Below are 15,766 nucleotides of genomic sequence, written 5' to 3' on the forward strand. Positions count from 1 at the left end.
AAATTAATTCTTCGACTAATTCTTCCATCTTTTCTGTTGTCTCTGTTTGGCCATGCTGCGCGTGTGCACGGTGTTTTATATTATATTATTCCTAGTACATACGTACAAATTATAGATGAGGTATTATTTATTATACATTTTATCAGAAAAAGCCGTAGTTGAAACTTCTAGTCGTTTCATAAATTAATAATAATCGCTCAACTCACTCCATTCTTTTAATCCTGCTTTCATTTCAATGTCTACCGTGTGAGTTATTTGTCTTACAATGTAGGATTCAAAAGATGACATTAAAATCTTTCGAAATAAAAAACGACATTACGTACTCTTTCAACGACAAAGTTTTGTCACATGATTTATCATGCGATTTAACACGCGTTAATATACTGTACACATATCGGCAATGTTGATTTATAAATTTTAAATGTATTTTACACAATAGTACATACTAGTAGAGCTATTATACAATAAACCGTATCATAGTTGCATGATTTTTAATTCATTATTAAAACGGATTGTTTCGTTAACAAACAATTTTGTAATTGCCCCAATTCTTTAATTACGTGTTTAATTAAATCTGTTTTTCTAGAACGATCCAGTTTGCGGCAAACTTTCACAGACATTTAAACGCAACCTCGTCACAGCATATTGACTTGTACACGACTATCTGTATTTTGTTACACATGACTGCTTCTGGAAACTTTTAGAATGCAGCTCGTCCAGAAAAATCGAGAGGAAATGTATAAAACGGTATAGCATGTGTGTACATCCCTTCGAAAATACATATTGCACAACATGTTTTGCATGCGTTCCGCACGCGAGCATTTTGCAATTTCTTCGTTGCAACTGGGCAATGTAATCGATCGGAGAAAAAAATAAGAAAGAAGTACAGGAAAAAAGAAGGGAAAAAACTGGAAGGAAACGTGATTTACGGGATAGTCGAATGAAAAATACCAACATGATTCCTGGTTTATCACAAATCAACTTTTATTAGAAAATAAATAAAAGTGTTGCTGCGGTCAGAGAAATACAATGGGGGGCGGTATCCAAAAAGAAGGGGGTGAGGAGAAAAAAACGCTCTCTCTGATGTTGCGATGTCTTCTTCAATATCACAATTGCCGCACGGAAATTTCGATGCTGAGACGAGAAAGGAACAGGATGGAAAGGAACAGGAAAAGGCGCAGGTGTATCCGTTCGTGAATGTTGTTGGAGGTGTGTCATATGCAGTTCTAAGATAAAATCGAGACAAGTTTTTCTCTCGAGTCTGGCTGCCTGGTCTGCGATCCGCGGGTGGTCCAAGATTTTCATTTCTCTCCTGAGACTCGCTAAGATTTTCCGCTCGAAAAAAATTGATTCCCGTAGTCTTCGATAGTCTTGGAATAATCTCGTTCTGTTCGTTTTGCCTGAATGAAAGTCGGTGAATTCTTCTTGTTTTCTAGAATGGGAGAGGTTGCCTAGAGAGGGGGATCGAAACGTGCATCGACGAAGTTGTCTGCTGTCATCGTTCTGTGATTATTTGTTAATATCCTGGTCTCGCGGGATGACTACTGGTTCGGTAAGGACCACTCTGGGACCAGCGAGTTTAGCGGGTATCATCAAGTAGGGGGCTCCGTATCTACCAGCCGTGTCCGTGCGCCTTGACAACGTCGATGGCGGGTTCCGGAGCGGGAACGTAATGCTCGACGCCGACGAGATGCGGATGTGGAACATAAGAATCGGAATAATGTATTTTGGTGACCGCGGTATGTGGCAGCTTGATGTTCAGGGGTGACGGATACGAGGCCGGAATGTCGGGCGTTTTCTGGACGTTGAGCACCTGAGTAACATGCTGCACAGCAAATAATAATATTAATATCATAAATTATTAATATACAGAAATATATGTAATTACAACGATCAGAATAATTACTAGAATTTCATGAAAATTATCTTTTCCGTTTCCGTTAAAATTGAATTTTTCCGGAATAATTGGGAAATCAGTCTCTGAACCCCGAAATGACGGAAACGGAATCCGGGATAGTTGTTACTATTATGCAACTTGGAGGCGGAACAAACGTTGCGTAAATTGCATCGGTTGCATTTCAGCGCAATTGAAGGCGCAGAGTTACGCCACAGCCCCTTTTATAAGTCTCCGATTAGGCAGGAGATCCAATTAGCTAACGATCGCGAACACTTTATGTTCTGTTGCCGGTTGAGCTGCAACGCAAGCAAATAAGAAAGACGCGTAACTACCAATTGGATCACGCAACGCAACGTAACATTAGAAATCGGCCAGTCGTTAAGACGGAAGTCGGAGCGTGATTGACGACGTGGCACGAAATCACAGTGTTTAGTAGCTTGGTTTCTTGTTCGGCGTTTCTTGCAATTTCCAATTATTCTGAATTTCTATCCATCGTCCCAGATCTCGTAATTAATACTAAGACATCGCATCCGTTGCGTCAGTATCACCGTCATTACCTTAGGATACGCCACCGGAGCGGCGATCTTGACGTAGTTGGGCGCAGGTGCGACCCAGGGCGAAGGAGCGTGCACCACAGGAGCCACCACCCAGGGTTGCACGATCTGAGTGCGTCAAACAGTACTCTCATACGATCGAGATCGATCAACTTTAATCGGCCAAGTGTATTACGTGAAGTGACTTTCCCGCCGAGTACGTTCAAAGCTACTCGGTTGCCAGAGGAGTCGTTGATGAGACAGATAGATATTTTAATCGATCGAATAGGAGAGTCGCTGTGATGTTGGTCGGTCAGTCACACGCGATGGTAAACCAGGCATGAAGAAGATGAAGAGACGACAGATGAGAGAAGTCGTAAAAGTTCAAGCTCACGATCGAAGAGTTAAACGCAAAGTAGCATGCTCGACGAACCCGTGATGATCTCTCGCAGAATCAGTTTGAAAACGTAATTGAGAGATATTAAAAAGTCTATAGGAATATCCTACTTAAGGAGAGATTAGAAAGAAAAGTAGAAAAGATCAGTCATCTGTGAGGATGTTTTTTTTTTTCTGTAGAGATAATTATTTAGGAAGGCTCGTGTTATCGTGTGTAGAGACACCTTCTTAAGATGCATTCCTTTGTTAGGAGCCAAGTCCAATGAAGTTCGAATGATCCGAGGTTTATTAACTATGAGGCTCGAATCTTTTGAGCTTTTCATATACTCACTGGATCGTGGTGTCCATAGATGACTCCGGCACTGGCGGCCGCCACAACGGCGAACAGAACAATCTGCAACGACGCAACAATATAATGCAGCACGATTTAATCTAACGCATTTAAAAACGTCAAACTATTAATTATTAGAAATAACATTTCGAACTGAATAAAGTTAACGATTTACATTTTATTTAATTTTAATGTATTAATACGCAATACATTACAGGTATATCATTGGATTTTATTTTATGTTGTAGAAAATTACACAAATGCAAAACTTGCGCAATAATCGCTATGATATAAATTTCGTTAAGCAGTTCGCAAGTGGATTACGTTCTCGCGAGACCCACAATGGTAAACTTTTACTTCCTGCGCCTTATGCTGCAAGGAGAAACTTACGAAGAACTTCATAGTGTATGAGGAGAGTTTTTCTTGTGCGCTACGCGGGGAAACACTACGTGTTCGAGGGGCGACGCGGTATGCTTTTATAGCAAGGCCCTGCCTAGGCCCAGAGGGGCCCAGGGATGAGGCGGGGGCACGCCGACGATTGCACCGCTTCGGATGCGGACCCCTTTCACCAATACTACTATTGACCCTTTCGGATCCCTTATTGGGAACTAGATCAGAGACAATCGGCTCGACTTCCGGTATCGTGACAACGACTCGAGGATGCTGACTATGGACCATCGAAGAGGATCGTCAAGGACCCCGAGCGAAATCTACGCGTCATTAACCTGGTTTCTTGAAACAAGGTGCAGGTCTGCACGTCGCTCTCGAGTAAAGAACGGCACGCGATTAAACGCCGCGGTAGCTAGATCTTTGCAAGATTGCGGTGATACGAAAATCTGCGAGATGCTTAAGCTTAACGGAACTGGATATTTTTGTTCCTTTAAACAACTGTTCAGGCTGCTTTATAAGTGCAGTTTACCTTGCGCAAAGCTGCAAAAACCCGAACATTTTCTTTCCCAAGCGCTTACCGCGACATTTCCCTAGACCTAATCAGCTCCATCGACATGTACGCCCTGTTACGCCTGAACGTGGATTTTTTCAGAAATTCTACTCACGTGTACGTGACTGCTGTTATAGCATTCTTATTTAATATCACCATCGTCGTGCACCATGATCGTGCGCGCGCGAGACTCGAAGCAATCAATTACTATTGCAGATAATTCTGGGATAATAACATAATTATTACGATATGCATTCCGGGAAACCGCGCTATTGTATATATGGCGACAGAACGCATCGCGGTTACGCGAATGCCAGACGTTATTTGAATTTCGCAAGTACGAGTTTTCCAGGCGCAGCTTGTGCGAAGACGCTAGCGTGAGACCCGGTGGCGTAAGATACCATCGACATGGCACGAAGGAGAACGAAACCGCGACAATCGATCTCTTATCTCGATCGGGGCTGAAAAAGGACTGAGGAATGATCTCGCGCGCTTATCCGTTCCACCGTTTCCTTCGGATGGCGATAAAATTTTGTTCACCATAAAACCATGGTTTCTCCATCGAAATTTAATTGATTTACGTGGCACATAATTCCGCTCTGTGTGCACGCATATCAATTTTGCGATAGCGAAATCTGCGTTTCTTTGATAGGCGCTCAGGAAAACCGTGTGATCTTTTTCATTCTATTCTTAGTCATTCGTTTCGCTGGACTCGTGTCGAAATAATAATTGCTCTGAGAATTGCTCCGGGTGCACGTGCACACTGTGCTAACAATAGGACTTACTCCGCGTGGACTAATTAAGCAATATGTGATACGATCGGATCTGAAACGCTCAACTGTGAAAACCTTTTGGCGCACTCCTCCAAGAGACCTCTTAGACTTCTACAACTGTCTTACTTACTTTATTAAATCCGTTCCTTTTGGCCGCATTGCGAAATCCGTCGATACATTTTGGCACGTTCCGTGCAGCTTTTTTCCTCACAAGTACAGTAGTTTTACCAATTCTCCCCGTGTGCGTCATTCACCCTCGGGGTCCAATAAGCGCGCGTTTTACGAGCAAGGCTAATTTCGCAACTAACGCGAGAGAGCTAGCAGAGGTGGTTATAGCCGTGAACGCATTTAGTTCTGGGTCACATCGGAATAAATCTTTCTCTATCTTCCCTTACTCTCTCCAGAGGAGACGTAAATAGCGCGAAATCGTCGTTTCGGCGCGCGCGATAAAAGCGCACTCCCCTGCGTTCTTGCGCTGTCGCTCGCGCTTTTTTCGACCGATTAGCAATTATGCCTAGCCACCGGTTGGGCTAAGGCCGACGGTCTCGTTTACTCGGTATAAAAGCTGCTGCTCTGCGGGCCTGCGAGGTTTGCGCAACCCCGAGCGAGCACGTTTTATCCGTTATACTTCTCGCGAGTGCATGTGCGGAACGACCCCGCCACCGCGGATATTGGTACGTCGCGTCGTCCAAGTAGAATCGTTGCAAAACCTCGAAAGTTTAACGATTCCCATTATTTTGTAACGTTCGCGTCTCGCTCGCGTTTGTGCTCGCTTCGGATCTGTAGATGAAGAAAGAGATCAGGAGCGAGAGGGAGATGGACACGTCCGCGTCGTGCCCGTCGGTGTAACGGGCGCGCAAGAAATATATTAATGCGCTCACGTTGCACCGTACAGTGGTGCCCGAGGGAGATCGCGCCGGAAACCACACGATCCGTCAAACGTTCCGGGAAATCGCGCGTGTGTTGGAGAAAAGTACTGTGCGTTCATTTCATATCGTCAAGTAATCATTTCGTATCGTCTTGTGTGCGAGATATCGATATAAATAGAAACACGTGTACTACATAGACGTATAGATCTATGGTGTACCAATGGCGTGTAGCAGTAGCAGTCGAATATATAAAAAATCAAAAAGGTGGGTGTGCCTCTTAGTTGAGAATTATAAATTCGAAAATTCCAGTTACTCCCGTTTCCATGCACCACTGCACCGCGCAGCTCGAACGTGCTTTCCCCCGCCGCGCCGTGGAGGGCGCGTTGCTGCAATTCGTGCATCGTTACGTTCGCTGCCCGCGGATAACGATAAGCCGATCTCCTTCGCGCGTGAACGAAACGGATTTGCTTGCAATACATGGTACGTTAATCGAATCGGTTTATCTTGCACAATTAATCTCTCGCTGCAGTTTCCTCTCGCGTCTGCCAAGTCGCAAGACTCACTGGTAAGGATGCATTGCACTTGCGAGAAAACGCTAAGGTGGATGTCGTAATCGCCGATTAATAAGCGCACGAATCATCGAGTGAATCATAACTGAGCGAGTCACGTTTTATGCGCTTCCGACCGTGAAAACCGGAATCGAATCGAATAAGCGGAGATAACGGACCCGACTACGCGAACGATCATTAAATTGTAGCTCGCGCGAGTGCCAACCACGCCACGAACGTTTTCACCAACGTGATTTCGATGCATTGATATTTCGATTTTGCTTGTTATTAACCGTTTACGGGGGCTTGTATAACGTTGCATTGTGTTCCTCGACTGCGATTGCATAGAGAAGCAATTTCGCACGGTAGCGAAACACGTACCAACACGCGGAAATATACGCAAACAATTATATCGATGGGAATATCGTTTAGAAAGAAGCAACACTCTCTTTCTTTACATGTAAGGCAATATTGTGTAAAAAGCTTTCGTTGAAAAAAGAAATATACAGCCTGATATACAGACGCAAGAAAATCCCTCTCCTCCTTTAGTATTTCTATTTATCGTATTAATATATAATAATATAACCGAATTCAATTTTCAACCATTTAATTTTGAAGAAAAACTACGCGACGCTATTGTGACGCGGTGTTTCTAGATTAAAGGCAGACACGGGGAAACAATTGTCAGATGCCTCCGTTGAATCGCGATCTTGGCAATCGACCGGAATGCCAATCGATGACGCCGTGTTTTTTGTTTTTTTTCATCAAACGCAACGTGCAATGTCGACGACGATTGGTTTTTATGTCCGCCAAGTCGAGCCAAGCGCTCCACATTCGCGTCAAAGGATGACCATTAGAGGAATCGTAAACGTTTAATCGTCATCGAAATCTGGAATTTAAATAATTCCTAAATTTCAATTCAATTAACGAACTAATCGTTAAGATTTTTTATCTTTCCCAATGGACTACGTAGAAAACTGAGCGGAGCAGTTTCATTTGCGTGAATAGTCAACTACAATCCGAGAAATGGATATTCGTCGAGACTAGGGTCCGCACCAATTCGCTCTTAACGAGAAAACACGATAAGGCAAATTCTTGAGCGTTCAAAGTTGTCGGATCGCTCGCGGATGTCCGTTACGATTCAGTCAGAATGCCCGAGCTTAATTAAATGATTAGAGCTTCATGAAACCTGACATGAATGTCGACGAAACCACGTGGAACTTTACTTTCTAGGCGAGAGTGACGTTGTCGCACGCTCGCGTTCCTCGCAGATATGGGAATCCGCGTAGCCGTGGGGCACCGAGATCGTGGCGCAATCGCCATCCTTGGACGCGGCAAATCTGGAGCAACGAGCACCGCCGTAGCTCGATGTGCCGACCCGACCCATCGACTTGGAACACCATGAAACTCCGATCAATCGAGCGATAGACCGGAAAATCTCTTTTTCAGAAAACCGATATCCCTAATCTCTCAATCTCCATGAGCGATCCGGCAAGCAGAGCCGCGTAAGCGGTCGCTCCTCGTCTTTCATTATAATTACAACTTTCGAGCCAGCGATGACTTTGAAAGTGGCAAATGATGCTTGCGCGAAATAGCACGGTTGTGGCAAAATGGGTGGTGCTATCCGATACCCTTCAGCGATTTATAGCGAGCGCTATTCACTCCGCGGGGAAACGTTACCGCGTAATTTAGCCAGATTCCGCAAAGGTATGTGAACCGAGAAAATGAATCCGACCTCTCGGCTGAGATACGCGATAGTACAAATTTCGTATCCTGATTCTCATCCCGCGGTGAATGAATTTCCTTGCGTCGCCGTCGCGGTTGCAATTGAAACAGAGATGTACGATAAGAATAAAAGAATTCTTCGATTTTCACTTTTCGCGTTAAATCGACTACGTGGAAGTACGATCGAAAGTAAAAGTGCGATTCAGAAACGTGTACACCGAAGCGCGCGCACGGGATATCGTAATTTCCGCCGTAGCGATCACTTTCGCGTTCTCTGTATATCCCAATGCCGCGAAAGCGTGGCGTTGGCGCGATCGAAATAAGACCGCACCATACCCCGGAAGAAAACGTGCCGCCGCGCCGGTTACCGCAACCAGAAAAGCGCGTCGTAAAACGCATTAAACAGTTGGTAAACTGCATCGCCCGTGCCCCCCTTTTCGACCTAACATAGCCAAAACCAGCAGTTCCGGTTTCCTCAAATCTATCTGTCGAGCACCTCGCAGATTGTTGATTGTATCACGGCTAAATTGCGGCTAACAGCGCGCCGCCGCGTAATTCAGACATGAAAAGAACATCATTTTCCGAGGAATCAGCAGGCAGCATCTCTGCCAAAATTGAAAAACTCTGATAATAACAATGACAATTAGAGTCCATAATTACGTGATTACGTGTAATCAAATATGAAATGCGATCGTTAACTGTTAAATGTTAAGCGCTCTTTGATTGCCTAAACATTTTTGTCGACTAAATTATTCGAAAAATGTGATATAGAAAGTATATGCTATGCTGGCCACGAGTAAATTTATTATCATATTGATTAGTTCTATTAGTTTTAACCAAATATGCAATTTTCTACTCTCCGGCAAGTTTCGAACATTTCCTTATTCGCGTTATTATTTAATAATAATACAAAATAAGAAACTAAATCCATTGTACGCGCGGATTATAGTGTAGATGTGTACGTGTAATATATTAAATTTTGATAACGAAAATTATGCAATCCAGTCACGATATAAACAATAGGACAAGTACGTATAAACGAGCCATAAAAACGAATATATAAATTAAATAAACACAAAATTTTAAAAAAAGGAAAGGTATAAAGTTCCCCCTCGGCACATCGCATATCGAAAGGACCCTTCCGCGACACTTGACTATTATCGTCCCGATATTCGTCGGTCTTGCGAACACTGTACAAAGAAATTAAGTGAATAACAATTTCTTAAGTGTTATCTAATATCGAATTGAGTGCATTGTTGTGGAAGGGTCCTTTATTTGATACGCGATGTCCCTGACCGCGCGAAATTTTGATAAATTGACTAGTGAACTTAAAACTTTTCCGTGTAAAAACTATAGTAGTCTCGACATTTTGATATTAAAATTTTCCTTTCCAAATTAATTCAGGAATCTATCTTAAGGGGATCCTGGTCGATCTTACTGTACCAATTACTCTTTAATGATTGTATAGAATGAAAAATCCTTCTCCACGATTAAAGTATACAAAGAAATATACTCGACTTTATGTTAAAAACGACAAAAAACAATTTACAGTTTTATTATCGGCTTATTGTGACGTCACCTCGTACATTAATGTTCTTAATATAAATGTTTTGCAGTTTGTGTGGCCAAAGTTCGATAATCGCAAGGACGGAACAAAATGAAAGAATATGGGGAAGCTTTTAGAAATGAGTTTAGAAGCCTAGTGTCAAAGTAATTAGTGCAGAAAGATTCGTGATCATTTCGTGCCTACGTATGCCTGTGAAATCGTGGCTGAATCAAAAATTGTGATTTTTTTCCGTTTGCAAAGTTAAATCCTGCTTTTCACGTTACATTATTGTGTGTACTTTCATCGTGGAAAAGGATTTTTCATTCTGTGAATTCAATAAAAAGAAAATACAGGGAAAATCATCGATTCCGCCGGTAATTCAGACGCCGCGACGGAGTTCACTGGCCACTCCAGGATCCCCTTAACGGGTTATACGCTAAGTCTGCGACACTCTGTATATATTTATTTATTTATTTATTTATTTATTTATTAGATGTGCAAATTAATTTGGTACTTTTATTGAAGGAATTGAGCCTTTGTTACAAAAGAATAATAAACTATCAATCTTCGATATATTCGCTATCATTTTGTAATACGTACTTTTCTCCATCTATCGGGCAGCTAACGAATCCTCTTTCGAGAAAAAGAAACTAAATAAAGACTGAGTTTCTTAAAAAAAAACAACAAATTAATTTGCACATCTGATAAATTGCAAACTCTCCCGAGTAATTAGTGTACCAAAAATGATTTAAAAAAATAAAAACAACTGATTATGATAGACAATAATATAATATTATTCTCGTTCGCCGCTAGAGGGTGTCGCGTCTAGGAGAAGATATGGCCTCGCGAGCGCGGCTCGCGCATCGCTATCGAGTATCGAGGCGAATGGTCATTACGAAAAAAGTAGCGTGATCGCGGCGTCTTAATTTTCTGACAGCTCGCAAGCTTCCGATTGTTGTGCTTGCCGCAAAATTGCTAGTGATGCTGTCGGTGGGTTGCAACAACGGCGGTCCTCGCGACGAGGTACACCCAATGTTTTTCGATGAATATCAAGTATGTATACATGAAACGGAGGCATCGAATGACGAGGTTACATCGATCAACAATCTATGACATCACGAGCTGCAGTTCCAAAAAGGTCCATCTTCCTGTTTTCATGAAATGCAGTGAGATTGTCCCATATACTCTTAAATGAACATATCTAAAAGATTTATTCACGCAATGGCAAATTAGAGATAATGCTAAAAATGATTATATTAGGCCAAGTTGGGCTACTGTGATGGCATGAGAAGCAGAATTTCTTCATTTTTTGTAGTATTGTGTGCATGTATCATTTTATCTGTTATCATTTGTAGCGAATCTGTGGTATAGCTTTATTCATTTTCAATTGTCGATACAGCGTTCGTTGCGTGCACTCACTCGTCTCTCGTGTGCACGTCCCCTGTCACCTGTCGCATTCGTGGCAATTCGTGGTACAGGAGCCACATTACATTTAAATACATATTATGTATTTTAATTTATTTCAATCTTTTCATAGATTTTCTACATAGGTAACAAGTATAGGTTAGGTTATCCGCTTCTTTTTTATCCTTTTCACAAAAACCTAGCTTCATTTATATATAATCATTATTATCTCAGTTAATTTTTAATTGCGCCAATAAATCTTTTAAATATGTTCATTTAGCAGTATTTGGAACAATCGCACCGAATTTATAAGAATTCATAAGAATCGGAGGTTGGACCTTCTCGGAACTACGTTCGATATCACATATCATACGATGATGATGGTGTTCTTCCTCATTTAACCATAAACTTTCAGATACGAATCTAAATGTTTGCGTTAACTTTCTGAAATTCGTTTCTGGATTGTATAGTGATTGTATATTGCGAGTGCGCTTTACGTCGGGTCTCTTGGATTGATTCAAACGGTCGATTGATTGATATTACAGAGGAACAATCCAATGAAAAATGACCTCATCGGAGCAAGATTTGATCAAGACTGCTCGCAGGAATGCTCACTACCCAATGAATACTGGTTAGAAGGATCGAAGGAATGGACCTATACAATGAGAAGGAATATGCAGGTATGCATGTACCGTTGATTGTACAGATTGAGAAGCCTCTATTCTGTCCTTGGAGAAAAAGAAGAATAATTTAATATTTATATTACGAACGATACTAATATTCTATATTAATTCATATAATTAATAATAATAAATACTGTTGATGTTAATGTAACGATTTAAAATATCGTGTGCATTGCAGGAGGTGGTACCTGGCTTGTTCCTTGGTCCGTACAGCGCTGCCAGCCGCTCCAAGTTACAGGCTTTATTAGACCAGAGAATAACGCATATAGTCTGCGTTAGGCATGCGATCGAGGCAAACTTTATAAGACCAAACTTTCCTCAGCAGTTCAAGTATGTTCAATTTTCTTAACGCACCAACAAATTTATCATTTCGTTTAAGTTTTGTTCTACTGTTTTGTTGCATCTTCCGTAGGTATCTAGTTTTGGAAATCGCCGATACGGCGACGGAGAATATCATACAGCATTTTCAAAAGGTCAAGTTCTTCATCAACGAAGGCTTAAGGTCGGGTGGACGCGTTCTCGTTCATGGAAATGCCGGCATTTCCAGATCCGCTGCGTTGGTTCTAGCGTACGTTATGGAAACGTACGATCTTAACTTGAAGTAAATCTCGTCTCTTAACAATGTGTCTAGTCACTGGCGGATCTTGGGGGGGGGGGGGGGGGAGGTTTAACCGAAATAAAGAAATCAGTTTTGCTGTTTGAAGAATCTAGAAAGAAAATGCGAAATAATTTTGTCAAACCCCCCCCCCCCCTCCATTATCGACATCCGCTAGTGTGTCTAGTAATTGCGAACAATTGAACGAAATTATATTGATAATCGATGAATGTGTTTTAGACACGCGTACACGATAGTGCAGCAGCGAAGATTCTGCATAAACCCGAGCGAGAGCTTCATGACGCAATTAAAAGAATATGAACCGATCTATCGGGCGCAGAAAATGCTGGGAAACAATCTGCAGAGCTTAGAGAGTCAACACAACAAACGGACGTTCCATCAAGTAGATTCCGATATTCCGATAGAGGATATGAGAACAGAGTGGACAGTCGATGATAATTTAAAGAAGGGAAGAGACCAAAGTTACCAGCAAAGACTCGCGTTATAGAAACGTAGGTCTGCGTTTTCTTGAGCTTCTAGCATTTTTCTTTTCTTCAATTGAAAATAAGTATTTACGACTGTTTATTACCTTGTTAAAATTGTTTATTATTCTTTTTAATATTTTAGTTTACTGAAATCGCAACTGAAAATTTTATCGTTTTCGTCAAGTCGCACAAGTACATTTCTTTTACGTTGAAAATACGATAGCACAGTTAAAAGAAGCGAATCTACTTGAGCTTCGTATCAACGCCAACACATTCTCGTTATTAATATTTGCGAGCAAAATATTAATATCTAAAATTGTTTTGTTGTTAATCAAAATGAGAAAGCATGTTGCGTCTCATTTTATAGTTTAAGAAAACCGGAAAATAGTTAGAAAAACTATCATTAAGCGACTACTTTGAGAAAGAAAATACGTCAATAGGATATCTAACAAGGTACGTAAGAATTGTGTTAGGTCCAACGTTAATCCTCACCTTTTAACTTATTGAAACAATAAATTGCTTAGGACTATTATTTAAAAATTCGACAATAATATATAAACGATATTTTCGAATCCTTTTCGCTTTGTCGCTGTTTATTTTCCTTTTAATACTCTAACAATGTAACAAAGGTTTCTTCGAGTATTGTTTTATCCAAAGGTTGAAATTAAAATGCTGTTTTTAATACGATTATCTCTTATCGTTCAATTGTTGAAGCAGTTGTGTTTCGTGTTACTTAATTTTCGCTGGAAACTCTATGCACACTATATTCTCATTCTTTTCGTTCACGAGCTCCCACTTGATATCCACGCTTACCTGAAAGAACGGAAATTAGTAATACCGGATGTTCACCGAGTCACAAGACGAGAAAGCCTTATATGGAAAAGTTAAAATAATAATTACCTTGGGGAATTTGTTCTGGACAAATATGCTAGTTCTGTAATGATACTCCTGATTCTTATGCAAAGGACAGCTGATTCCATCATCAGGATCCTTACACGCGTCGGGCTTATCTAATGGAAAAGGTACAGGAATGTCGATCAACACGCCGTACACACGTGCGTTCACTTGCGTGATGTCGGTATCTGTAAAAAAATGCATCATTAATACTATTAATAATAATAATATTGAATTTATATATATAAACAAGCATGAAACGTGCTGTCTCTTGTGCTTACTCGGCGTGAACGCGATAGAAATGGATGCATTAGTGCCGCGCACTAAAGCACATTTTTCATCCGATGTTTGACATCCTGAGACCGACACTTCCGTGAATTTGCCCAACGTTGAACCTAAAAAACCGAATGGAAATCGTACCAGATTCAACAAAATAAAATACTTTGCATGATAATTTTTCGCAAAAATTTTATAAAAATCCAAAAACATTGCCAGTGAGAAAATTGAATAAAACTTTCTTTGAATAGATTAGCAATTCTCAGTATCGAAACCAACGTACATCGAACTTTGTCATCCTTTGTTATATTGTTATCTTGAACGATAATACACGAATAACATTGATATTGATAGTACATAATCGGAATTGAACAAATTAAAGGAAATAAGATGCAACGTCATGACACAAAAATAAATCGCAATATCACAAATTCAATAAATAAAAATTTTGTAACCTTATAACGAGAGATTTGCTTTCTTGGTAGCAAATAATAATCAAAATAAAAACAATTGCGTGTTACATTCACATTTTTAATTTCCTTCAATTCGTACAATTCCTTCCTTAAGTGCGCATGACTTTATTACGACAAGATCTCCAAACCTTTTTTTGTTCGGTCAGATTTTAAAACTCTATGAAATTACTCTAGGAGACAATTTTCTAAATTCAGTAACTATTCTCAGAGATAAGATTAAAAAAGCTCTTTAGTTAATACACCTACTTACCGCAATCTGCGAACGTGAAGGCGAGGCAGGATGCGGAACAACATAGAACGCATAAAAATGCAAGCGTAACTCGATGCATCGTGACACGACTCGTGCTCCTCACACGGCTTCCACGCGGCAATTGGCGGCTATTATTGAAAAGAGCAAAAGAGCGCTGCACAAGCACCCTCAGGCGGAAACGCTTTTCATCTGCTCTTGTCGTCAAGGTACCGATTCAGCTGAACCAAACAGCTCTGAAAAAATGCGAAATATCATTTACAGATGTAATTCTGTTTTTGAACAATTGACTATACTTGATTTTATTTCTATTATTTAGTAACTTATTATATGCGTCTCTCTTATGGAATAGTATATAATACCGCATAGTTTCAATCTATTGAATTGGCTATCAGTTTTTTATCTGTATGTAATGTATGTTTTATCTGTAATATCTGTAATATCTGTATAATCCGATCTTATATATTCAAATTTAATATATCAGTCAATCTCAGAAAGCTTTATTAAGACTAAACTTAAGACGAGCCTAAAGTAAAGGCCCTTGCACAATGGGCGATAGCGATAGCGATACCACAGCAATAGAAATAGAGAATTTCAACACTAGAAAATGCATATGCCAATGCAGAATGGAAAACGAAACAGGCAATAGCGACAAAATTTCCGAATTTCGCCTATCCCCTGTATTGCGCAAGGGCCTTAACTTCAAAGTATGAACTTAACCGCTCATAGTAGAGGTTCATCCGCAATCGTTCTTCTGTTGTTTTTTTTCGCTGCTTTTTACCAGGCCCAACCCTTTACCCCTTCATTATCTTATATATTTATGTCTTCTCGTACTACTAACACTACACTTCGAAATATTCGCCATCACTTTCTAATACTTATTTTTTTCCATCTATCAGGCGACTGATGATCTCCCTCTCAAAAAAAAGTAAATAATGAAAGGTCCAATTTCTTCAAAAAAATAGCACCGAAGTAATTTGCCTAATAAATTAGAAAACATTGAAAGTAAATATTCTCTTCTGTATTTTCAAATACAGATTCACGTTGCAATCATAACTTGACTGATAAATTAAAAGCATTTTTTACATTTATATTTAATTTTATTAAATTTATTAAATATATTAATAAATTTTTATCCAATGTATTTATAT

General features: G+C 40.4%; 3 protein-coding genes across 10 annotated transcripts; 1 reads left to right on the forward strand and 2 right to left on the reverse strand.

The window, feature by feature from the left end:
- Window positions 1–962: 962 nt before the first annotated feature.
- Window positions 963–4,103, reverse strand: LOC105287113. 2 transcript variants are annotated; one of them, XM_026969518.1, is made up of 4 exons: window positions 3,548–4,103; window positions 3,158–3,220; window positions 2,455–2,559; window positions 963–1,825 (listed from the first exon to the last, which is right to left on the reverse strand). In XM_026969518.1, the coding sequence occupies exons 1-4, from the start codon at window positions 3,833–3,835 to the stop codon at window positions 1,613–1,615; spliced, it is 669 nt and encodes a 222-aa protein (XP_026825319.1). In that variant the 5' UTR covers window positions 3,836–4,103; the 3' UTR covers window positions 963–1,612. The 2 variants fall into 2 exon arrangements, with proteins under 2 accessions (XP_026825319.1, XP_011350857.1); XM_011352555.2 differs by lacking the exon at window positions 2,455–2,559.
- A 6,283-nt stretch (window positions 4,104–10,386) lies between these two features.
- LOC105287137 (serine/threonine/tyrosine-interacting protein B) lies at window positions 10,387–13,295 on the forward strand. 4 transcript variants are annotated; one of them, XM_011352606.2, is made up of 6 exons: window positions 10,600–10,696; window positions 11,508–11,642; window positions 11,824–11,975; window positions 12,058–12,246; window positions 12,481–12,752; window positions 12,868–13,295. In XM_011352606.2, the coding sequence occupies exons 1-5, from the start codon at window positions 10,601–10,603 to the stop codon at window positions 12,746–12,748; spliced, it is 840 nt and encodes a 279-aa protein (XP_011350908.2). In that variant the 5' UTR covers window position 10,600; the 3' UTR covers window positions 12,749–12,752; window positions 12,868–13,295. The 4 variants fall into 4 exon arrangements, with proteins under 4 accessions (XP_011350914.1, XP_011350922.1, XP_011350908.2 ...); XM_011352612.3 differs by having other exon boundaries at window positions 10,387–10,611; window positions 12,481–13,295; XM_011352620.3 differs by lacking the exon at window positions 10,600–10,696 and adding an exon at window positions 10,387–10,581 and having other exon boundaries at window positions 12,481–13,295.
- Window positions 13,296–13,297: 2 nt separating this feature from the next.
- Window positions 13,298–15,605, reverse strand: LOC105287127 (NPC intracellular cholesterol transporter 2 homolog a). 4 transcript variants are annotated; one of them, XM_020034391.2, is made up of 4 exons: window positions 14,619–15,537; window positions 13,901–14,014; window positions 13,626–13,807; window positions 13,298–13,538 (listed from the first exon to the last, which is right to left on the reverse strand). In XM_020034391.2, exons 1-4 carry the CDS (start codon window positions 14,695–14,697, stop codon window positions 13,455–13,457), a joined length of 459 nt encoding a protein of 152 aa, XP_019889950.1. In that variant the 5' UTR covers window positions 14,698–15,537; the 3' UTR covers window positions 13,298–13,454. The 4 variants fall into 4 exon arrangements, with proteins under 4 accessions (XP_019889950.1, XP_011350878.1, XP_011350885.1 ...); XM_011352576.3 differs by having other exon boundaries at window positions 13,626–14,014; window positions 14,619–15,605; XM_011352583.3 differs by having other exon boundaries at window positions 13,901–15,532.
- Window positions 15,606–15,766: the final 161 nt, after the last annotated feature.

This window comes from Ooceraea biroi, chromosome 5 (assembly GCF_003672135.1).
Source record: "Ooceraea biroi isolate clonal line C1 chromosome 5, Obir_v5.4, whole genome shotgun sequence".
Classification (NCBI taxonomy): domain Eukaryota; kingdom Metazoa; phylum Arthropoda; class Insecta; order Hymenoptera; family Formicidae; genus Ooceraea; species Ooceraea biroi.